The sequence below is a fragment of the Prunus dulcis genome, chromosome 3 (genome assembly GCF_902201215.1).
Source record: "Prunus dulcis chromosome 3, ALMONDv2, whole genome shotgun sequence".
NCBI lineage: Eukaryota > Viridiplantae > Streptophyta > Magnoliopsida > Rosales > Rosaceae > Prunus > Prunus dulcis.
The window spans coordinates 5,571,765-5,595,475 of record NC_047652.1 but is presented as its reverse complement, the minus strand read 5'-3'; the positions used below and the strand labels follow the sequence as shown (position 1 = coordinate 5,595,475).

General features: G+C 37.7%; 2 protein-coding genes across 3 annotated transcripts; both read left to right on the top strand.

The window, feature by feature from the left end:
- Positions 1–1,338: 1,338 nt before the first annotated feature.
- On the top strand, positions 1,339–19,547 carry LOC117621283 (small subunit processome component 20 homolog). 2 transcript variants are annotated; one of them, XM_034351664.1, is made up of 31 exons: positions 1,339–1,500; positions 1,583–1,705; positions 1,803–1,960; positions 2,078–2,122; positions 2,315–2,393; positions 2,489–2,562; positions 2,693–2,799; positions 3,271–3,453; positions 4,064–4,267; positions 4,381–4,597; positions 4,703–4,777; positions 4,862–5,208; positions 5,576–5,768; positions 5,866–6,118; positions 6,205–6,544; positions 7,243–7,423; positions 7,544–7,684; positions 7,762–8,023; positions 9,268–9,726; positions 9,952–10,415; positions 12,354–12,490; positions 12,577–12,758; positions 12,862–13,263; positions 13,603–13,728; positions 13,922–13,987; positions 14,099–15,900; positions 15,979–16,258; positions 16,945–17,229; positions 17,489–18,013; positions 18,216–18,348; positions 18,930–19,547. In XM_034351664.1, exons 1-31 carry the CDS (start codon positions 1,432–1,434, stop codon positions 19,196–19,198), a joined length of 8,181 nt encoding a protein of 2,726 aa, XP_034207555.1. In that variant the 5' UTR covers positions 1,339–1,431; the 3' UTR covers positions 19,199–19,547. The 2 variants fall into 2 exon arrangements, with proteins under 2 accessions (XP_034207555.1, XP_034207556.1); XM_034351665.1 differs by lacking the exons at positions 1,339–1,500; positions 1,583–1,705; positions 1,803–1,960; positions 2,078–2,122 and having other exon boundaries at positions 2,371–2,393; positions 2,749–2,799.
- Positions 19,548–20,058: 511 nt separating this feature from the next.
- On the top strand, positions 20,059–23,285 carry LOC117622761 (heat shock 70 kDa protein, mitochondrial-like). The gene is made up of 6 exons (XM_034353535.1): positions 20,059–20,133; positions 20,837–20,901; positions 21,018–21,096; positions 21,195–21,761; positions 21,846–22,466; positions 22,596–23,285. The coding sequence occupies exons 1-6, from the start codon at positions 20,059–20,061 to the stop codon at positions 23,220–23,222; spliced, it is 2,034 nt and encodes a 677-aa protein (XP_034209426.1). The 3' UTR covers positions 23,223–23,285.
- The last annotated feature ends 426 nt before the right edge of the window (positions 23,286–23,711 follow it).

Genomic DNA, 23,711 nt, shown 5'->3' with positions numbered 1-23,711 from the left:
TTGAAGGAGAACGAGAGGTTTGAAAATCGGGCAAAACCGGTCGGATTTCGCTGTTTTCCGGCCAGCTCCGGTCGGCTCGTGGGAGGAGATTGGTCGAGACGTGACGGCGAGGTCGAGGCGGTCCCGTCGGTACCGGCACTGTGGGTCGAGGTGGTCTGTGGCGGCGATTGGAACGGATGGAAGGGAGGCGGCTGGGCGCGCGGGAGGGGAGGAGAGAGAGAGAGAGGAGAGAGAAACTGAGGGGGAAGAGATAAAAATCTGATTTTTGTCCAAATTACCGTTTTGCCTTTCCCGGTCTTTTGACCATATTTTCTTCGTTACAACTCTGATTCGAGTCCACTCCGTGTCTACGGACTCGTTTCGTCGTGCTCTATGCAACGGTGTAAGTGGAATTGTCAAATTCCTTCTCGATCAAAAAGTCAACTTTTTCCCAATTAAATATGGTAAGGGCAAAATCGTCTTTCTACCAGAATAAATTAATAATTAATTAGGGATTTTTGTTTTGGGTTATTACAACCCAAGTTAGGAGGGTGGCTTCACTTTCCCCATTATTTTCTCATAGGCCAGACAACAATTTCCCATGTTTGAATTTACCAAACATGGGAAAACAATTGATTTTCCATTCTCAAGTCTCCTTTCTCATAAACCAAAAAGGGCCTAAAGTAGCCATTAGAGCATCCACAATGATGCTCTCTATTTCTTAGCTAAAATTTAGCTAAAAATATAAGAAAACTATTTTAGGAGCTCTTTAAAAAATTTCACCTCCAACCATACTCTCTAATTTGGAGAGTCATAAATGCTATAATTCTTTTTTGATTGGTCCATCTCTATTAAAAAATAAAATAAAAAATATTTAGCATTAAATAAAGATTTGAAATACTCATTAAATAAAGCAGCATTAAATTATATGGAGCCCCTAGAAATCCTTTCTCTCTCCTCAGATTTAGGAGCTCCTAGAAGATTCCTTATTTTATGTGGTGGATAGAGAACATGATTGGAGTTGCATTTTTACGATTCATTTCTAAAATTTATTTAGGGAGGTGGTTTAGTAAGTACATTGTGAATATTTTTGGGGTCCCCACATCCCTCCGTGACATCTTAAACCCTCGCTGACATCTTACACCCTCGCGCTCCTCAGCTCCACTAAACGGAGTCGAACACCTTCCACTGGGGCATCCATGGCTGGGTAGGTTTTTTTATGCTTTTTATTTTTATTTTTATGTTATTTTTTAAAAGAATTGGTGGGTCCGACAGTGTACACGTCACATCCAGGGGGTTGTTTTGTCGTTGCCCCTAAACCCACCTAAAACCCAATATCATCCTTTGCGGGTTGCTAAACCCAAAATCAAAAGTCGGCATCGTTCGTTCTCCAACACCTCCACGAACCAAAAGCCCCCTTCTTCATCTTCTTCTGCAGTTTCTCAATTCAACATGGCAACCCTATCACAAGCTCAGGCCGTCAAGTCGCTCAACAAATCCCCCGGACGCCGCCGTTTTGTCGTAAGTTTGCTCTTTGTTCTTTTTACTTCAGTTTTCTTTTTAAAGAATTTCATGATGATATTTGGTGGGTTTTTATGTGCAGTTCAAGAGCTTCTCTCAGAGACTAGAAGAAGTTGAAATTGATGTATTCCGAAGCCTTGATAAAGTTAAATCAGAGCCGCAAGCGGGCTCTACGTTTTTCCGGGACTGCCTCGTAGAATGGAGAGTATGTGCCTATTTTTCATAAGATTTTTCTCCAATTTTTAATCTTTGTTGTTTCTTCTTTTCTTGTTTGTGATTGTTGGTGCTGATTTTTGTTGTAGGAATTGAACACGGCTGAGGATTTCATCGCTTTCTATGAGAAAATGACGCCATTGGTCCAAACATTGCCTTTGGTGTTGTTGCATAAGGAAACCATAATCTCAGAACTCCTTTCTAGATTACAGATGAAAGCAAGGTTGTCGCTTGAACCCATTCTCAGGTATGGTAACTTATTTGATGCCAACCCTTTTGAGATATCTGATTGTATCTTTGGAGTTTTTAATTTCTGAGTGGAGCTTTTTTTTGTCATTTTCAAATTATCTATGTTTGTGAGCAGGTTAATTGCAGTCCTGTGTAGAGATCTCCTTGAGGACTTTATCCCGTGAGTTTCCTCAGCCTTTAGAATGAATTTAATTTATAGATGCTGGTGGTTTGTTGTTTTTACTTCCTTAATTGGTCATGATGTCTGTTGGTTATTCGAGACGGCTCTTTCAGTCTCTTGAAGAATTACATCATGACCCTTTGCTCTAGTTGCACGTATTTTTTTTTTCTCACTTGTGTGGGTTTCTGCCAGGTTCTTGCCAAGGATTGCTGACTCTCTAGTGTCTCTCCTCGAATGTGGTGCCGATAGGGAGCCAGAGGCCATTGAGCAGGTCCAATTTTATTTTTGTTTATTTCCTCATTTTTCTTATTGGGGTTTACATGTAATTTTACATTAACTCACAATTTGCGGTGTTTTTGTATGCAGATCTTCACATCTTGGTCATCTATTATGATGTACTTGCAAAAATATCTTGTACAAAAGCTTGTGCATGTTCTAAAGTAAGTACTTGGTATTGATTTTCAGTGTGTCAAAGCAAACTGGAGGCTTTTATTTTATACAAAATAAGCCCCTTTTTAACTTTCAGAGTGGTGATGAGAATATTTATGTGATATATATATGTGTATATAGGGTTACTGTAAAATTGAGATATTATCCAAAAGATTACATCCAAGAATTTATGGCAGAGGGGATGTCATTCTTGCTGAGAAATGCACCTTTTGAGCAGCTTAAAGAAGGTATACCTTGCCATATTTTATATTTCAGTTTTCGCCGTCTGAATTTGTTGACTAGGGGGAAACATAGATTATCTCTAACGAATCCCCTTGAAGCATGCCTTATTTTGAATGTGTTTAGGAATTTTTGTTTCATGGATTCAAAATGATGCAGTTTTCTTTTGTTTTTTAACTGACTCTTCATCTCATGCTTAACGTGGCGACAATTAGCATCTAGATGCTTGTTTGTTTTTTTCCCCATGTATTCTGTCAATGATGGATAATAATGTGTAGTTTCTAATTTGATATGCACTACATCTGAAGGAAGACTGACCTTCTTTATGTCTTTATTAAAATATTTTAATCCAATCACTTGTAGCTGAAGATATAGTTTTAGTTTAGATAACAATAAATTGTTGGCCATATGCGTGTTATGTTGAATTAAGTTTCTTTCACAGGAATTGATAAATTTTCCTCATCATTGAATTGCTGCAGGTGTCAAAAAGGTCATGTTTGAAGTTGTGAAGAAATCAATACCTGTCAGAAAATGTGGAGTCAGTGCTTTACTATATTTTGTCATGCGAGGGACCTCATCAAGGTTCCATTCTAAAGCCGAGCAAGTGTTGCATTTATTGATGGACGACTTGATACTTGGTATTGGTGAAAATTTCAGCAAAGGTAAGCTTATTCAGTCGAAAGCTTGTTGACTGTGCTTTTACCTATAAGTATATCATATTAAAAGGAGTATTTTTACTATATTCATATTTCATACGTGACAATTGTATACTATCACTTAACTATCACTTAAGGTTCATCCGATACTTATCCAAGAGTACTTGAATATGTTGTTGATTTTGGCTTGGCTTAAGTGTGAAGTGCAAATACAAATTAAAGGTTATGAAAGAACGATTGGTTGGTTTAAGAGAAAATTGGTAGTAATTCTAAATTATATGTATGTTCGTGTTTACCTTTTCATTTGTTTATTTGTCAAATAATTGCAACCATGCATTTTAGGAGTCCACAAATTGTATTAGATTTTGTGGTGAGATGCATGATCCTCCTCTAGTAGTTGATAATTTTGGATTTTCCTGGATTCTCTACTGTTAAGTGAATCCAAAGGTGCTCAGTCTATTGAATGTATTGTTATCTCTTTAATTTGTATTTGATGTAGAATGCATTGATTTGTTAAATGAAATATTAGTGATTGATCTTATTGCAGTAAGTAATATTTTTGGGAGTTCTATTGATTTTGTTTCTCTCTCTCTCTCTCTCTCTCTCAATGCTGCAGGTTCAGACACTGTTGTTGAAGTCTTAATTTCTGCATTACAAAGATTATGTGATGACTTGGACTCCAAGGAGTTGAACTTAATGTTCAATATCTTATATCAGGAAATAACTGACTGTGTGATTAATGGAGGTGTTGAACGTTTAAGCCGCCTGTTGTTATTGCTTGTTTCTACCATTCAAGTTAAGAATGGCCAAAGGGTTTACGGTGAGTGATGGTGTTTTTGTTTTCTGATTCGTTTATTTTACTATTAAGCATTCATTTCTTTTGTAATGATGTGTTTGTCTGCTCCTTGTGCTACCAACTGTAACATTTGACAGATTACCAACAAATGCTTGAAATTGTGGGTTTGCTTGTGCGGACATTTATCATGCCTTCTGGCATTACAATGGCAAAGGAACATTCATCTGATGTTGTGGATAAGGTTTTGCAGTTAATGCTCAGTATTCTTAGTGGACTGCACAGTTACAATGATATGTCAACCATATCTAGTTGTTCATTGCAATGGGCTCCTGTATTTGATCTAAAGAACTTAAGGTGCTGCCTTGAACGAAATCCTTGTGCTTCTGATGTTTTTTTTTTGTTTTTTGTTTTTTTCTTCTGGATTAGCTTGTTTGACATAGTTTAGTCCTGCTGTTACAGTTTGTTAGGTTTTATTCGACAACTATTACAAAAGGATGTTTGCGTGCTAGATATCTTTAGAGTTAACATTTTAAGGTAAGATCAATTTTTTTTTTTCCTAGAGTGTTTCTGTATTATTATCTATTATGTGGCTTTTAACCTTTTCAATTGAAATTTCAGGGCCATGAATGATTTAATAGAAACTTCACAGGAAGATGTAATTTATTTGTTACTCACCTTCAGTGAAAAACTACAAATGGAAACCCAAAGCCTGACCTTCTTAGATAGAACACGTGAAGGAGTTCCAAGGATTCAAGGTTTTATGCGTGGGGCTATCAGCAATTGGGTTGGGGTTTTAAAGGGTATTGTAAATGGGGATTCATCATCCACTTTAATTCATGAAGCTGACTTGGCCCTGCTGTGGGGAGTCATTAACTGCTTTCCACAAATAGCAGAATCCGAAGAAGATTTTTCGCTGTTGATGGATTTGATGGATGCAGATGATCAAATTCTGATGATTGAAGCTGGTACACTACCTCATCTTTTGTAATTTAACCTATGGTTTCTTTGCTTGATAATTTTTTGATGCCATGTTGCTTTATGTTTAGAAAAACTTGTAGACATATATATATGCAACATTAACCTATGATTTCACCACATTTTAAAATCTGTAGCAGGATCTCTATTCTGGCGGTTAATTAGAATGCTTGCATTGTTATATGTATCAGTGTTTTCTTATTTTCACCACATTTTTTTTGTCTGAATGAATATGATATTTTGAACTGTTGGACTGGCTGAGTCAAATATGTTTTTGTAGTATTTATTGAAGGTTTTCAGATATGACTGGACCATTTTCTCGGGCTTGACTTTTTTTTTCATATGGTACTCTTGCAGACAATATTGCAGGTTTTCCTAAACACACTTGGGAGAGCCTAATTGGTGCTACCTTAAATTCCTATTACAAACTTACTCGTGGTAAAAAATCTGAGCTTGACGAAACAAGCAGATTTTTGCATCTTGGAAATAGACACAAATCATGTCCACAAGTGTTGGTTGCTGTTGCTGATTTTTTGGATTCCGTGTATGGGTATGAATATTCGTGTAATGTAGATTTTCCCCCTTTTTAGAGTTAATTGTGTATAAAACCATGCGTTCACATAACCTCCTCCTATTTCAAATATTAGGCCTATTATGGAAGGAGACACCAAGTCTAGAACTTATCATCCAGAACTACAAGCAGATAAAGCCATAGATGCTTTGGACATATTTGCTGATAATTTGTTCCACTCAGACAGAGGGATTCGTGCTTCAACTCTTAGAATATTGTGCCACTATGAAACTCTAAATTGCAATATTTGCACAGAGGATGAGCCAGTTGCGAAGAAAATGAGAACCGAAGTTTCTCCTACTTGTCATGTGGATAATCAAGGCTTTAATGTATGCTTCTGTTTCTTCATGTTATGCTTGTTAGAAGTTAATATTCTATATATGAAATTCCATACTGATTTTGGTTCAAATATCAGGTTCTTCCACTCCTCCTCTCAATCGAGTCAACTCCGCTTTCAATTTCTACCAGTAGGAAAGTTACTCTATTGATTTCTAGAATACAGATGGGCCTCTCCGCTGGAAGAATAGCTGAAGCTTATCTGCCCCTTATTTTGAATGGGATGATTGGTATCTTCCATAACCGGTTTAGTTATCTTTGGAATCCTACATCAGAGTGTCTTGCAGTTCTGATTAGCCAAAATACTGGACTTGTATGGGAGAGATTTGTTCATTATTTTGAACAATGCCTATCGAGATTTCAAGTGTCTTTTGAGCAAGTTGATGAAGTAAATTCTAAGTTGACTAACAAGTCAAGTGGTATGTCACAACTTGATTCTTTCTGTTATGTTGTATTAACCACAATGAATATCTGGACTCTAATTATCCTATGGTCATTTTGTTAGGCTTCTTCCTGGGTTGGTTTTCACCTTTCTTTCAGGAAATTCTCTTTGTCTAGGATAAAAAAAGGGAAGGTTTTTTTGATACTAATAAGTGGGTTGTGCGATATTGATAAGAATCTACTTCATTTTTTTTTCTTTTTTGAGTAATATTGGACCTTTGAAGTTTTCTTTTATATTGGTTGGACTTGGACATGATCCCTTTGGATAGCTAGCATAGTTCCACATTGCAGGGGTAGTTTTGGGCTTTATGGTATATGAGCACCCTTTCTTTATAAACTGGTTATCCTGGATCAGTTCTACCCATGTGTTAACATGGTATGCACAGGAAAGTTGGGCTGGGTTGTCTCTCCCCTCATTTGGAGGTGGATAGCTGACTAGCCTTGGCACTTAGGGGGAGTGTTGGAATAGTCTTACATTGCCTAGGTATATTTAAGATATTTATTGTGCAGTGTATAAACACATGGACACACTTTTGTAATCGGTTTTCAAGGATGCCTTCTGTCCATCAGTTTCTCATATGTATATATATATATATTAAATGTGAATACACTCTCGCTGAATGGCTACAAAGTTGTTCTCTTGGATGCTCAGTCTTATACTGTGTCTGTTTTGCAGATTTGGTTGAAGGCTTTAATTTGTGTATTACTTCCAAGTCTGATAGTACGCCTTCTGCAGCAGTATTATCTTCTTTGCTTCAGTCTTTACAAAGAATTCCAACTATAATTGAATCTAAGTCTCGTCAGATTCTACCTTTGTTTTTAAAGTTTCTGGGCTACAATTGCAAAGACTTTAAAAGGTGATTGTCAGTTGGCATTATATTTGTTACTGAATACTTGTTCTTGGGTATTTTGAACTTTGTACAGCCCTTAGTCAAAATATTTTTGTGGGCTCATTTGCCTTTATTTTGTGACTGCAGCATCGGGTCTTTCAATCCGAGTGTTTGTAAAGGCAAAGAGTGGAAAGGTGTCCTCAAAGAATGGTTAAACCTGCTGAAACTGATGCACAACCTTAAGTCCTTCTATCAGAATCAGTTTCTTAAAGAGGTCTTACAAAATAGGTTGGTGCAAATTTCATATATATAATTTCCAATTTTTGACCCTTTATTTGACGGATTAATTTTCTCCTGGGTGCCAGGCTTTTGGATGAAAATGATGCTGAAATACAGACAAAGGTTCTTGATTGCCTGTTAATCTGGAAAGATGATTTCCTGCTCCCATATAGTCAACAATTGAAAAACCTAGTCAGCTTCCATAATTTGAGAGAAGAATTAACAACATGGAGTTTATCCAGAGAGTCTAATCTAATTGAAGAAGAACACAGACCTGACCTTGTGCCTATGGTTATCCGTCTTCTGATGCCCAAAGTTCGCAAATTGAAGAAACATGCTTCTCAGAAGGTATGTTCAGTTTTAACTTTTGATATCGTTTATCTTAATCATTCTTGGACCTGTGGTTCTCAAAAATATGTTCTATTATGTTTACATACGTGTATATATTTGTATAATGTATCATATGTAGAAGATCTTCTATAAAAGAGGTTCTGCATAGAAGGGGCCGTGTGTGGTTGTACACAGGCCTTTTTGACGAAGAAGGGGAAGCTCCTAGGGAAGCAAATCCCTTCATCATAATTAAATGATCAGTTCACACCTTGTGGGTCTCTCGAGGATAATCTTGTGTATGATTAGATCAATATTAGGATTGAACGAATTGATTTGTTAGTAAAACTTAAACAACACTTAGCACCTAACTTCACAAAAATTTAGTTTATTCCTTTTGGCTTAGCTATGGTGTGTCTGAGACAGGGCCGCTGAAAGGGTCTCATACTCTTGCATAATTCCTTCAAGCTTAGGTGTAACTTAAAAGATTATGGTAGGTTTGATCTGAATGTGCAAGAGGAATGAATAAACAAATAAGTATCATCAGTGATATACCTACAAGGCAACAAAACCTCTCAAACATCTAAATGTGAGACCACCATCAGTTCATTTCCATAGTTTCCATTGGAGGGATGTATGTGGTGTTTAGAATGCTAGGGAAGTTAGATGAGTGTGTAACTTGGGCGTCAATATTTCAAAAGCCTCTTGGTTGAGAATAGTTCAGAACCAGGGTAAAAGAATATATTGTGGGAAAGATAAACATACCCTTGATAAACAAGATTGCTGGTATGAATTTTAAGAACTTATGGGCAGATAATTGAAAAATATGTTATGAGGTTGTCATGTACCTTAAGGACTAAGGGTCCAACTTTCTTTTGATTGGCCTGGGATCAAACTGCACTAGATGAGTATTTTATGTAATTTCATAAACCCACACTAGCACGCACATGTACACACACAAAAGAAGTATTTGCATATTTGTACTCAAATTTCATGGCCATGGGTACATAAACTGTTTTCCCCCTTGACATGTCTTATTTTTGTTATAATTGTATTATTTTATGAATTATATGTTTAATTGATGCGTTATGGGTTGATTTTACATTCCCAAATGCTTCACTAGAATACGTGTTCATTCGTTTCGGTTTATTTTATTGATAATTCCATAAATTTGGAATGCCAATATATCCAGCATTTTGCATCATTATTGCAGTTTAAATGTATGACACACTTTTTATATCTCTCTGTATTTTTTTCTGCATCAGCTTTCAAGAGTAAATCATCGGAAGGCAGTTCTTGGTTTCATAGCTCAAGTTGAAGTTGAAAAGCTTCCTCTTTTCTTTGTGCTGTTAATAAAGCCCTTGCAAATTGTTTCAATGGGAAGTGACGGTGCTGCAAGCTGGTTTTGGACCTTGCCAAACAGTTCTTTGGCTGAATTTCAAGCATTGGATTTCTTAAAATATTTCACTTTGAGCAATATATCAGCCCTATCTTGGAAGAAAAGATCTGGTTTTCTTCATGTGATTGAAGATATCCTTGGAGTTTTTGATGCATCTCATGTTGGCCCCTTTCTTGATTTTCTAATGGGGTGTGTCGTTCGAATATTAGGAAGCTGCAGTTTAAGTCTTGATGTGGCAAAAGGCAATGGATCTTCGGTTGAAAATTATCCAGATGTGGACCTTACTTTGCTTGGAAAAGACAGTGCAGTGGAAAATAATGTTTTGGTAATACTTCATTTGTCTATTTACTTTTAGAAGAAACAAACACTTTATTAAATAATAGTTAGTGAATTACAGAGTGTGTCTGGTCACGGACAAGATGTCCACCATCTTGACAGTAAATTGAGTTACATGGCATATGAAACATAATTTCTTTTGGCTGTAAATTGAGTTAACAATTAGTTAACAATTTCTTTGTAATTTACTGAGCAATTTATGGTCTATGTGCAGATCTCCACAACTTTGAGGCAGTTAAAGGATTTGAGGTCTTTATGTCTGAAAATTGTATCCTTTGTTCTCAATAAGTATGAAGATCATGAATTTAGTTGTGAGTTCTGGGACTTATTCTTCATGTCATGCAAGCCTTTAATTGATGGTTTCAAGCAGGAAGGACCCAGCGGCCAGAAACCTAGTTCACTATTCTCTTGTTTTCTTGCTCTGTCTAGAAGCCAAAAACTTGTACCACTACTGTATAGGGAACAAAAACTTGTTCCTGATATACTCTCAATTCTAACCGTCACATCAGCATCTGAAGCTATTATATCTTGTGTTCTTAAGTTTGTCGAGAACCTTTTGAATCTTGATCACGAGTTGGATGATGAAGATAGTGCTGTAAAAAGAGTTATACTCCCGAACCTTGAAGCACTTATTGATAGCCTGCATAGTCTTTTTCACAGTAATAATGCTGCCAAGAGGTAATAATGGGGTCATTTTCTGTGTACACGGACACACATAAGCAAAACTACAAACAAGTGGTGCCTCTTCCATGATGTGCTTGCTATGAGACGTTTTACTTTATTTGAGTATATCTGCAGAGAATTCCTTTGAAGTATTTGCTTTTCTTGCATTGAACTCTACCTTCTTGGTGTTTCTTTTCCCCCTTGTGTGACACAATTGATGCTTTTGTGCGGCTTACAGGAATACATTTCGAAATCCACCCTAGTTTTGAGCATTTAGAAGTATCTATGCTAGTTATAGGCAGCCGACTTGCTATTTTTCGTTAATGCTTATAACATCTTAAGAGTTAAGACTCTCATCATTACATTAACTCTACAATGTGTGATTGTTGCATGTATTTGTTTCTATGTTCAGTTAAGCTTATGAATTTTTTTTGGCTTATTTACTGTTTCACCCCCCCAGAACTCGAGCTCGCTCTCACTTAACCACCCGGAACTCAAATTTCCTCACTTTACCCCTCATTCTCCCACTCCGTCTCAAATGTTACCCTCTCCCCTCAGCGCCATCTCATTTTCCCGTTAAATGACCTCTCTCTCTCTCTCTCTCTCTCTCTCTCTCGCTATGCCTCTCTCACCCCTCCCCAGCCCAACCCCTATCACACCCCCTCCCCATCCCCTCCCCATCCCCTCCCCATCCCCTCCCCAGACCCAACCCCTAGCGCACCTTCATCGCACCCCACCCCACCCCTTCTCTCCCTATGCCTCTATCTCTCTCGCTCTCACTCTCACTCTCTCTGCCTCTCTCTTTCCCCCCTCTACCCTCCCCAGACCCAACCCCCACCCTAGACCTAACCCTCTATGGAATTACTCAACACACGCAAACCACAACCACTCAAATCTTTAAAAAAAATCTCCTCGACAGCCACTCCACATAGAGAGAGAGAGTGGGAGAAAGAGGCACAAAGAAAGAAGATGGGCGGGGTGGGGTACGATGGGGGTTGGGGAGGGGAGAGGAGAGAGAGGCAGAGAGAGAGAAGAGCGCGGCAGAGGGAGAGGAGGGGTGGGTTGCGATGGAGGTGCACTGGGGGTTGGGTTTGGGGAGAGAGAGAGAGAGAGAGAGAGAGAGAAGATAGAGGGGCTAAAATTACTAGAATGCCCATGCCACCTCAGCTCATTTAACGGTTTTATGGACGGAAGTGGTAAAGTGGGAAAATTTCAACAATTTTACGGATTCATGGGGTAAAGTGAGGAAATTTGAGTTCCGGGTGGTTAAGTGAGAGCGAGTTCGAGTTCCAGGGAGTGAAACAGTAAATAAGCCAATTTTTTTTTAAAAAATATTAAGGACATAGCAATTTGGAAACTTGAATAACATTGTTTTATTGTTAAATGAATATCCATGAAATAGATTGTAGGTTGAGTACAAATTATGAGTCCCATTATACAATGTGCTTGAAACTTTTAACATACGGTTCGATATGCGGAATCCTATGCTTTCTTCTGATAACCAAACGGACTATCTTTTCAAATAGTTTGTTTCACTTTCGTTTACTGGATGGAGTTTTTGGGATCCTGTTTTCAGACAGATGTCTTTTCTGTGATGCTAAGTTGGCTACCACCATGTGTTATCTGTTAGTTTCTTTATTAGTATTAAGATGAAGGTAGATTAAGAATAGTAGCATTCCCCAGCGTTCATTATGAATATTTATTGAATGTCCATGAGATAAACTTTGTTGATCATTTCTTATCATTAAGCATGATGATTGACGAATCTTCTTGTTTATGCCGACCTTGATAGGATTGACAGCCTTGGCCTCCATTTTTCTGATTTCCGTATTAACCTTGAACTACATTTCTCATCTATATTCTGCACTGATAATTTCCTGTTTTAAGTATTTTGTGGAAAAGAAAGGATGTCATCTTATATGCCATGTTTGTCACATGCGATTTTACTGCCAGGAAATTGTTTAAACACCCAGGAGACGCAGAAACAAGAATTTTCAAATTTTTACCGAAGTATATAAAAAGTGCAGTGCCAGCCAGGAAATTTGTGGATATATTGCTTCCAGTTTTAGCAAATGGAACTCAAAATTCAGGTAATTATATCTTGAAAAATCTCAGCTTTCGTACTTAATGAAGGATTTCCACCTCAGATACTTAAAGTCTTCTGTTTACTTTGCAGATTTTTGTTTTGAATTGGTGCAAGTAATTTGTGATATTGTTCCAGTATTGGGGAGTGAGATTACAAATAAAATTCTGAATGCAGTATCTCCCCTACTTACTTCTACTGATCTAGATAAGCGTGTTTTTATCTGTGATCTTCTGGATGCTGTTGCTAGAGTAGACCCTTCTGTTCACTTTGTGGTACTGTGTGAACCCCTCTTTATCCCTCTTTTATTAGAATTTCATTGGCTTTGTAATTTTAAATTTTGTCATTATTTTCTCGTAACTCTTCAAAGGAATGCAGGCAAAACTTGTCCAGGACTTGAATGCAACCTCTAATACAGAATTGGGTAGCCTGGATTATGACAATGTTGTCAATGCTTATGAAAAGATCAGTGTTGATATATTCTATACAATTCGAGAGGATCATGCATTGGTCATTTTGTCTCATTGTGTCTATGACATGTCATCTGAAGAATTAATCTTGAGGCACAGTGCTTACAAGTCATTGCGTTCATTTGTTGAATTTGCTGCCCTAATACTTGGCCAAGTGGTGAGCAACCACTGTGAAATGCCTGATATGCCTGACAAGATGTTGGCCTCTGATAATTGTTATTGGACAAGAGCATGCATTCAGAGAATAACAAGCAAGTTTCTTTTGAACCATATGGGTAATGCTTTGAAGAGAGGAACTTCTATTAAAAAGGTAATAAGTTTGTTCTTATCTTCCTGCAGGACTGACGGTATATCAATGCCAATTTAACACGAAGTCAAATCTGAACTATCACACAACCTCCTGTAAATACATTAACAGACCATGCATGTGTAACTAGAACTTTTCAAAGAGTCAGTGCCGATCTAATGTAGGACAAATGTTGCGCAATGTGTTAAAAATTCATTGCAATAATAATGCCTAAGTTAATGGCCAAAAAAAAAAAAAGCCTAAATTACTGGCCAAAAAATTTTTTTATCTGATTTGTTGCAACTCCAAGATACACTTCTTTCTATACTTCACCCTCTTTATGATTGACTGGTGTGGTTTCAGGAATGGGTTGATTTACTAAGAGAAATGGTGTTAAAACTCCCAGAAGTGGCAAATCTGGGTTCATTGAAGGCTCTTTGTGATGAAGATGCTGAAATTGATTTTTTCAACAATATCGTTCACTTACAGGTGAAGTTTTGCATCATGTTATATTCTTTTTAAAACATGTTATATTCCTAATTAAAACATATCTGTGGTCATTTTTTCTTAATTAAAACATGTTATATTCTTTTTAAAAATCAATTGCTGATCAATTCAGAGGAAATGTTTGTCTTGAAAAGGAGTGATGAGTCTCCTCACATATTTACTTTTCTTTGTGCAGAAACATAGGAGAGCAAGGGCTTTGTCACGCTTTAGGAATGTTATCAACGCCAGCTATATGCCAGAGGTTATTTTTGTCTCTGTTTTTATTACCTCAAAAATTAATTTGGTGATTTGTTTCACTTCTCAGAGTTTTCAACCGAGTCACTAAAATCTACTTTGCTGATATCACATCCAGGGCATCACAAAGAAAGTGTTTGTACCCCTCTTTTTCAATATGTTGCTGGAGGAGCATGAAGGAAAAGGAGAACATGTAAAAAATGTCTGCATAGAGGCCCTTGCTTCAATTTCCAGTCACATGGAATGGAATTCATACTACTCATTATTGATGAGATGCTTTAATGAGATGATCAAGAATCCTAATAAACAAAAGCTCCTTCTGAGGCTCATCTGTTCTATCTTGGACCAGTTTCACTTTTCAGATGCCAACGACTCTTTGGATAATGTTTCCAACACAGGGACCACTGATTCTGGCACGTCAATCTTGCGTAGATGTAGTAGTTCTGTTTCGGCAAATGAAATACAGACATGCCTTCAAAAAGTTGTGCTTCCTAAGATACATAAGTTACTGAGTGATTCTGAGAAGGTCAATGCTAACATCAATCTTGCTGCACTGAGAGTATTAAGGTTGCTACCGGGAGATGTAATGGACTCACAGCTTCCTAGCATTGTTCATCGAATTTCAAATTTTTTGAAGAATCGATTAGAAAGCATCCGTGAAGAAGCTAGGTCCGCTTTGGCCGCTTGTTTGAAGGAGCTGGGGCTGGAATACTTACATTTTATAGTCAAGGTTTTGCGAAGTACATTGAAACGGGGATATGAGTTACATGTGTTGGGATACACACTGAACTTTATTTTGTCAAAGTTTCTTGTAACTCCAATTAGTGGGAAATTGGACTACTGTTTGGAAGATCTCCTTTATATTGTACAGAACGACATTCTTGGAGATGTTGCTGAGGAAAAAGATGTTGAAAAGATTGCTTCCAAGATGAAAGAAACTAAGAAGCAGAAGTCTTTTGAAACCCTGAGATTGATTGCTCAAAGCATAACATTCAAAAGCCACGCCTTGAAACTTCTATCCCCTGTTACTGCTCAATTTGAGAAACATTTGACACCAAAAACCAAGACAAAATTGGAAAGTATGTTAACTCACATAGCGGCTGGTATTGAATACAATCCAACTGTTGATCAGACTGACCTATTTATATTTGTATATGGTCTGATTGAAGATGGAATAAATGAAGAAAATGGCCAGGGTGAGAATTTGTTTATTACACGGTTAAATGGACGCCGTCGAAATGATATGACTGGAAAAGCTGTTTCGTCAGGCTGTGTTGCAGGTGCTAAATCAGTATGTTCACATCTTATTTCAGTGTTTGCTCTTGGGATATTTCAGAAGCGCATAAAGAATTTGAAATTAAGAAATAACGATGCACAAATATTGTCAATGTTAGATCCGTTCGTCTTACTGTTAGGGAAGTGTTTGAACTCCAAGTATGAAGATGTTGTATCTGCATCACTTAGATGCCTCACCCCACTTGTCAGGTTGCCTTTGCCTGCCATCGAATCTCAGGCAGATAATATTAAAGTCGCACTGTTTGATATTGCTGAAAGTTCAGTTAATACTGGCAGCTCTCTAATGCAGTCATGTCTGAGGTTGTTGACTGTACTTTTGCGCGGCACCAAAATCACTCTGTCATCTGATCAGCTACATCTGTTGATTCAGCTTCCACTGTTTGTTGATCTTGAGAAGAATCCCTCCTTTGTTGCTCTTTCACTTCTAAAGGCAATTGTTAACCGCAAGCTAGTTGTTCCCGAGATATATGATCTTGTAACTAGAGTTGCAGAATTGATGGTAACAAGCCAAGTAGAACCAATTCGTCACAAATGTAGCAAGATTTTATTGCAATTCTTACTTGATTATCGTCTCTCTGAAAAACGCTTGCAACAGCATTTAGATTTTCTACTGTCAAATCTGAGGTGAGTGCCTAGTAGTGCCTTTGAAAACTTTGTCTTTCCTTATTGTTTTGTTTAATGATGGCTTGACTCTTTTCACAGGTATGAGCATTCGAGTGGAAGAAAATCCGTGCTTGACATGCTCCACACAATTATTGTTAAATTTCCAAAAGGCGTTATAGATGAGCAATCCCAGACTTTTTTTGTCCATTTGGTGGTTTGCTTGTCTAATGATCAAGATAATGAAGTTCGTTCCTTGGCTGGTGCAGCTATAAAATGTCTCACCGGCTATATAAGCCTACATTCATTTCGTTCCATTCTTGAGTACAGCCTATCTTGGTATTTGGGTGCAAAGCAACAACTGTGGAGTGCTGCAGCACAGGTAAATTTTTTTCATTTTTTTCTCAAATTTAAAGTTATTTAGCCTTCTTATTTGAATGATGTGATTTCTTACTCTTCTTCCATGTACTGTGTCATGATTATAGTTCTCCACCAATTGTAGAGAAGAATTAGCTTTCAAGAATATCACAATTTAGGTATATGTAAGGTTGTTATCTAGACAAAAAGTAATCTTGGAAGTTGACTGAATTTTATATGTATTTTTTTAAGAACTTTTTCAGTATGCTAATGTTATTAGCACTTTTAAATGAATGTGGTTGGTGTGCTGGGGGAGTCAACTGATACAATATGCCCAATGCTCTATGCCATATATCCCAAAGCTCTCTCAAATTTTGTCATCTGGAGTTTGTTAAATAAGAAAAGAATGTGGAGATAAAGTCACTTTGCCTGAAGTTTCATATCTGGAGTGCATACTGTATGTCAGAAAGCATGTGGTCTTAATGGGTGATGCATGTGTTTTCCTGAGTGTTGTGGGATCTGATTAATGTCTACAAAAATTGGATCTGCATTGTTCTTTGCCTCTGTTTGTGCTGTCTCATGTTTTAGTGTCAAACCTTGTAATCCTAATTTTGAGGATATTATCATAGTTGTTTTCCAAATCCTTTATACCGACTCTGCTTGTGGTTCATTCACATTTCTCTTGGTTAATGTCTTATGTCTATTTGATAGGTTTTGGGATTACTGGTTGAAGTCATGGAGAAAGGATTTCACAAGCATATCAACAAAATATTGCCAGTTGAAGTCATGGAGAAAGAATTTCATAAGCATATCAACAGAATATTACCAGTGACTAAATGTATCTTACAGTCTACCATCAATGCAGTCACTGATGGGAAACTAGATTTTTCTAATGAAACTAACATTCCTTTATGGAAGGAGGCTTATTATTCGTTAGTGATGCTGGAGAAAATGCTGCATCAGTTCCAGGGTCTATGCTTTGATAGGGATCTTGAGGTATGTCGTTAGTTAACACATCATAAAACATTGCAATGACTTGTGGTATTTCAAAAATCCCTCAAACGAATTGAAACTTTATAATATAGTAATTTAGAAATAGGTAGTCCAGAAGTTCTATATGTCAAATATGCCATCCTTCATCATAAAATATTAGAAAAGATGATCATAATAGATAAACTTATATTCATAATCTGGGCATTGAAGATGTTCTAATCACTTTTTCTCTGTTGTAACTGTTCCATTCTTTTGAATTTAGGATATATGGGAAGCAATTTGTGAATTACTGCTGCATCCACACATGTGGTTACGTTGCATTTCCAGTCGCCTTGTAGCTTTCTACTTTGCTGCTGTCACAGAGGCATGCTCTAAAAATCATGAAAAACCATTTGGGACTTACTATCTTATTAGACCAAGTAGACTTTTCATGATAGCTGTTTATCTCTGCTGCCAAATGAAGACACAGCTTGTTGATGATACTGCCAGTAATCTGATTACACAAAATCTTGTGTCCACTATTTGTGGGGTGCATTCGTTGGTGGGACAAACAGAGTGTGCAGATCCCACCCAGTTCTGGTCCACCCTTGAAGAGCATGAGCAGGGCTGTTTTCTTAAAGCTTTTGAGTTGCTCGATGCTAGAAAAGGAAGGATCATGTTTTTATCTCTTACCTCTGGAATATGCGACAAAAATAATGAAAGCCCCTCTAAGAATATTCGGTACTTGCTTGTCTCCAGCCTGCTCAAAAAAATGGGAAAAATTGCCCTTCAAATGGAGGCTATTCAGGTTTGTCCCAAAGGATGATTTCTTAAACTTTCTATTTATTATTATTTTTTTATATAGATATTTTGGAACATTTGTTGGCATAGGATCATTTTTTTAAAATTTGGTCTTATTCACTAAAATAGCTATTACTATTGGTGCCATTGTAATTCTCTAGTATGTATTTTTTTTCCGATAAAAATCATAGTGTAATTGTTCCATGCAGATGAAAATTGTCTTTGATAGTTTTGGAAAAATTTCATCCGAAATAAGTCAGGAAGACTGCCTGCTTCATGCCTCTGAAATCTTGTTGCCCTTGTATAAAGTTTGCGAAGGATTTTCTGGGAGAGTGATTCCTGGTGAGTTTTCTGTCTCACTATTTCCCCATGTTGCCATTTTAATTGCATACAGTAGAAGTATCTAGAAAGTTGGTCTTGCATATCCTAAAAGCTATGGGCTCTCACTGCATCAATAAATAGCTTGCATTCGGGCTCTTTGCATGCCATATCTGCATCCCTCTGCGACAATCCTAGTACAGCTAGAACACAACAAATTATTGGTATGGATCCCTATTGTACGTGGCCTTTTTATGCAACATTGCATTGATGAGGGCTCAGGTGTTTGAACTATTAATTTTTCAGTCAAAGTGGACGAGTATACATCCACTTTGGTTTCTGCTAAGGAAGGCCATTTTATAAATTTGCTTCAAAAATCAAAATTGAGTTACCTGTGAAACCTTTGTTTCAAACTTTATTTATATTTGAGTTGTTATTTTTGGTTGAATTCATGAGTGGTTTAATATCACGAAATGTCAAAACAATCTTTATCTACTATATTGAATAGAATAAGATAGCTCCATATCTCATGTTCCTATTGTTTATCTATATTTTGAAGTGCCATCTGACAAGTTGCTATCTCTTGGTCGTATATTGTCTACCAGAAAATATGAAGCAATTAGCGCAAGAAATTTCTGAACGTGTACGAAATAAACTAGGCGTACAAAATTATGTACTGGTTTACAATGACATCCGGAAGAATCTCAAGGCAAAGAGGGATAAGAGGAAACATGAAGAAAAGCGCATGGCTGTTACCGATCCTATGCGAAATGCAAAGAGAAAATTGAGGATTGCGGAGAAGCATCGTGCCAACAAGAAAAGGAAGATGATGACAATGAAAATGGGGAGATGGACGCATTCCAAGTCGAAGTAGATGTTGCAAAAAGCCAATGCACTTCTTGGACCACTCTCACTCTGGTGAATTTTCTGATTTGGTCATTAGGCGGCTACGATAGGACGCTACTTCGGTTGAGAGATTAATTTTTGTAACGGCTCTAGTTCTGTTAATATAAGTTATCATTACAGTTTTGCTTAGGTAGAATCTTTTATTTATTTATTTTTATAAGTCAGCACAGGATAGGGATATCATAGAATGTAAATACCATTTCAAGATGTGCAGACGTGATGCTGAAACTGGCAGCATTTATAGTATTGTATATTTCTGTTGGTTATGACTGTTTCATAGCCTCAGTATCCTATTGTTACAGTATCAATTCTGGGACTCTCTCTCTCTCTCTCTCTCTCTCTCTCTATACAAGCCATAGATTCTAATATATAGTAAGAATGATGAAACTTGATTGCAAAGGGAGAAGCCTATTTCCCATCCGCCTTTTAATAAAAATGTTAAAGACAAGTTTACCCGGGTATAAAACGACCTTTGAAGACCTACAAAAACATATTTAAAAAGAATCCTCTCCCGGCAGGGAAGCTATACACACCTGAAACTTACTACGCTCACCAGATCTTCGTCAGAACATTCAATGGAATCTTTATATTTAATTATCTGTTCTTTTGGTAAATTGTAATTAAATATTTTTGTTATCTAATAAAGTATGAATGCTAGTTTTCTTGTTCTCCACTCTTCATGCACGGCTCAGGGCCGTCGCCCTTCCAGCCCTTCACCTCATAAATAGACAACAAAACCTTAAACCCTACACACTCAAAACCCTCTGTCCTCCTCTCTCCCTCTCTATACCCTGTTCTCTGTCTGTGTTGTTCGAAGTAGAGAGAGCCATGGCCACCGCTGCTTTGCTCCGTTCCTTACGACGCCGTGACGTAGCTTCAGCCTCCCTCTCTGCCTACCGTTCCGTAAGTGTCACATTCTCTTCAACTTCCATACAACCTCTTATTCTTTATAAGCTCTACACTCCATTTTTCTCTGTTTGATATTTTATTATTATTATATTCTCTGCTCGTTCTGGGAGTTTTTGTTTTTGGTGTTTCAAGCAAATAGAGAAATGGATAAAGTCTAAACAACTTTGGATGGATATCACTTTGTATTATATCTATCTTTCACATGCTGATATCTAATTTTTAAATTTTTTTTGGTTCTTTTCTCTGTTTGATATCTATGGGTGCTTCTCTTATATTCGGTTGATTTATTTACCTGTCTTTTTTCTGATTGTTACGTTTGTCTGATATTACTGATACTTAGGACGTGGATTAGTTTCGTTTTGTTGTCAATTTCGATAAGTTTGTGTTAGGGGCATTATGGTTGCGGAGCTTGATAGTCTTGGAGAAATAAAATGAGTTTGGTCAAGGTGGGCTTTTGATTTCATGCACTTCAATCTAATTGTATTTTGACAAATATGGCGGTTTCGCTTTAGATTTTGACAAATATAATTCATGGATTATCGTTAACTTTTCGTACATGTATGTATACGACATTGCATGGATGAGCTTTTAGTTATGAATAAAAAGACGTGGGATGGTATATATTTGTTGTATTTTGAGCTTCAGCAAAGCAATGAAACTTAGCTGTTTGTTGTTTGTTTGTTCTTTTGTGCAAAAGTTGACTAGCACTGCCAAGCCATCAAGTTTGGGTCACAAATGGGCAAGCTTGGCAAGACCTTTCAGGTAATTTGGATTTGCATAGTCGATTTAGTTAACTATATCAACAATTTTTTTCTTCTATAAAAACTTTTGGCTTCTGTTTTGTCTTGTTTATTGATAACATGTTCTGCTTTAAACAGTTCTAGACCTGCTGGGAATGATATAATTGGGATTGACTTGGGCACAACAAACTCATGTGTTGCTGTGATGGAGGGAAAGGTAAAGCTATTGACATGTTCTCTGACAGAAATCATGATTTAAGCTTCTTGTGTGTTAGTTTTCTGTCTAACAAATGGTGAAATGATCAATCATCACAGAATCCCAAAGTTGTTGAGAACTCCGAAGGAGGTCGGACCACTCCATCAGTAGTTGCCCTAAACCAGAAAGGAGAACTACTTGTTGGCACTCCAGCAAAACGTCAAGCTGTCACCAACCCGACGAACACGGTTTCTGGAACCAAGCGTCTGATTGGTAGACACTTTGACGATGCCCAAACACAAAAGGAAATGAAGATGGTTCCATACAAGATAGTCAAAGCTCCAAATGGAGATGCATGGGTTGAAGTCAATGGACAGCAGTATGCCCCAGGCCAAATTGGAGCTTTTGTTCTGACAAAGATGAAAGAAACTGCGGAGGCGTACCTTGGAAAGACTGTCTCGAGAGCTGTGATCACAGTTCCAGCTTATTTCAATGATGCCCAGAGACAAGCAACAAAGGATGCTGGTAGAATTGCAGGCCTAAGTGTAGAGAGAATCATAAATGAGCCCACTGCCGCTGCACTTTCCTATGGTATGAACAACAAGGAAGGCCTAATAGCTGTATTCGATCTTGGTGGTGGAACATTTGATGTGTCCATATTGGAGATCTCCAATGGTGTTTTTGAGGTATGCCTCGTTTGCACACTCAGTTAGGTCCTATTGCTTTTCCTTTATTTTGGAATATTTCATTAAGAACTCTCTCTTATGTAGGTGAAAGCAACAAATGGAGACACATTCTTGGGAGGAGAGGATTTTGACAATGCTTTGCTGGACTTCTTTGTGAGTGAATTCAAGAGAACAGATGGGCTTGATCTTACAAAAGATAGGCTTGCCTTGCAGAGGCTTCGAGAGGCAGCGGAGAAAGCTAAGATTGAGCTATCATCTTCATCTGAAACTGAGATAAACCTGCCCTTCATCACAGCTGATGCTTCAGGTGCTAAGCATCTGAACATCACACTGACCAGATCAAAATTCGAAAGTTTGGTAAATCACCTGATTGAGAGGACAAAGTTCCCATGTAAGAATTGCTTGAAGGATGCTAATATGTCTATTAAGGATGTGGATGAGGTCCTTCTTGTGGGAGGGATGAGCCGTGTTCCCAAAGTACAAGAGGTGGTTGCAGAAATATTTGGAAAGAGCCCAAGCAAAGGGGTCAATCCTGACGAGGCCGTTGCCTTGGGAGCTGCCATCCAAGGTGGTATTCTTCGTGGTGATGTAAAGGAGTTGCTTCTTCTGGATGTTACTCCTCTATCACTAGGTATTGAAACATTGGGCGGTATCTTCTCCAGGCTGATTGCGAGAAACACTACAATTCCAACAAAGAAGAGTCAGGTCAGTCCTCAAGAAATGTTGAAAAAGATTTACATTGATTCTTGATGGATGGTCTTGTTAAATTTTATACCATAACGGCATATGTTTCTCAACTGTTTGCATCTTACCTTTTTGTCATGGATTTTGCAGGTGTTTTCCACAGCAGCTGACAACCAAACCCAGGTTGGTATCAAGGTGCTACAAGGGGAGCGCGAAATGGCTTCTGACAACAAGCTCCTTGGAGAGTTTGAGCTTCAAGGCATCCCTCCAGCACCAAGGGGCATGTCACAGATTGAAGTTACATTTGATATTGATGCTAATGGTATTGTCACCGTTTCTGCAAGGGACAAGGGCACTGATAAGGAGCAACATGTTACCATACGCTCGTCTGCTGGGTCTACGGAGGAGGAAATTCAGAGGATGGTCAAAGACGCCGAGCTGCATGCTCAAAGGGATCAGGAAAGGAAAGCTCTGGTTGATATAAAAAACAATGCAGACACGACCATCTACAGCATTGAAAAGAGCTTAAGAGAGTATCGGGACAAGGTTCCCAGCGAAATCGCTAAAGAAATTGAGGATGCAGTTGCTGATCTAAGAAAGGCAATCGGAGGGGACAATGCCGATGAAATTAAGTCAAAGCTTGATGCAGCAAACAAAGCTGTCTCAAAGATTGGGGAGCATATGTCACGTGGTTCCGGAGGTGACTCTTCATCTGGAGGTTCACAGGATGGTGGAGACCAAGCTCCTGAGGCAGGGTACCAAGAAATGAAGAACTGAATGTGCTGAAGATGAGTTTCTAAATTTTTATATGCAATGCATGCTCCTATATAGCCTCACTTATTTTGGTTTTTGTATCTAAGGCTTGGGAGTTCATGATCCACATTTGAAGGGCAAAAAAAAAAAGAAGGCTTTTTCCTTGAAAGTGCAAAAACAATTAGAAAGAGGTTCTAAAAGTGTCTAGAATTATAAAATAAAAACCTCAAGAAAACATGGTATACTTTTCAACAAGACAACATAAATTTAGCAACAAAAAAAGAAAACGAGAACAAGGGCGCAAAACAAAGACAAAATGAATAAATCCAGAGGATGGTGATTTTTGCTTTCCTTCTAATCCAACTTGGCAGTTTTGTCAACTAACAATCCACGCGACCCAAGAGTCCGTTTGACCCACATATGCTTCATTTTTGTTTTCTTGATGAATTTTCAATTCACTTAAAATGCAATACAATAGTAATATCCATTTCGATTTATTTTTTGCCAAAGTGT

Bases quoted from the DNA above. Each gene is read 5' to 3' on its own strand.
- LOC117621283 (XM_034351664.1), top strand. From the start codon at position 1,432: ATGGCAACCCTATCACAAGCTCAGGCCGTCAAGTCGCTCAACAAATCC. The intron at 1,706-1,802 runs GTATGTGCCTAT...TTTTTGTTGTAG, and splicing joins ACTGCCTCGTAGAATGGAGA to GAATTGAACACGGCTGAGGA. The intron at 7,685-7,761 runs GTTGGTGCAAAT...CCTGGGTGCCAG, and splicing joins AAAGAGGTCTTACAAAATAG to GCTTTTGGATGAAAATGATG.
- LOC117622761 (XM_034353535.1), top strand. From the start codon at position 20,059: ATGGCCACCGCTGCTTTGCTCCGTTCCTTACGACGCCGTGACGTAGCT. The intron at 20,134-20,836 runs GTAAGTGTCACA...TTTGTGCAAAAG, and splicing joins CCCTCTCTGCCTACCGTTCC to TTGACTAGCACTGCCAAGCC. The intron at 20,902-21,017 runs GTAATTTGGATT...TGCTTTAAACAG, and splicing joins AGCTTGGCAAGACCTTTCAG to TTCTAGACCTGCTGGGAATG.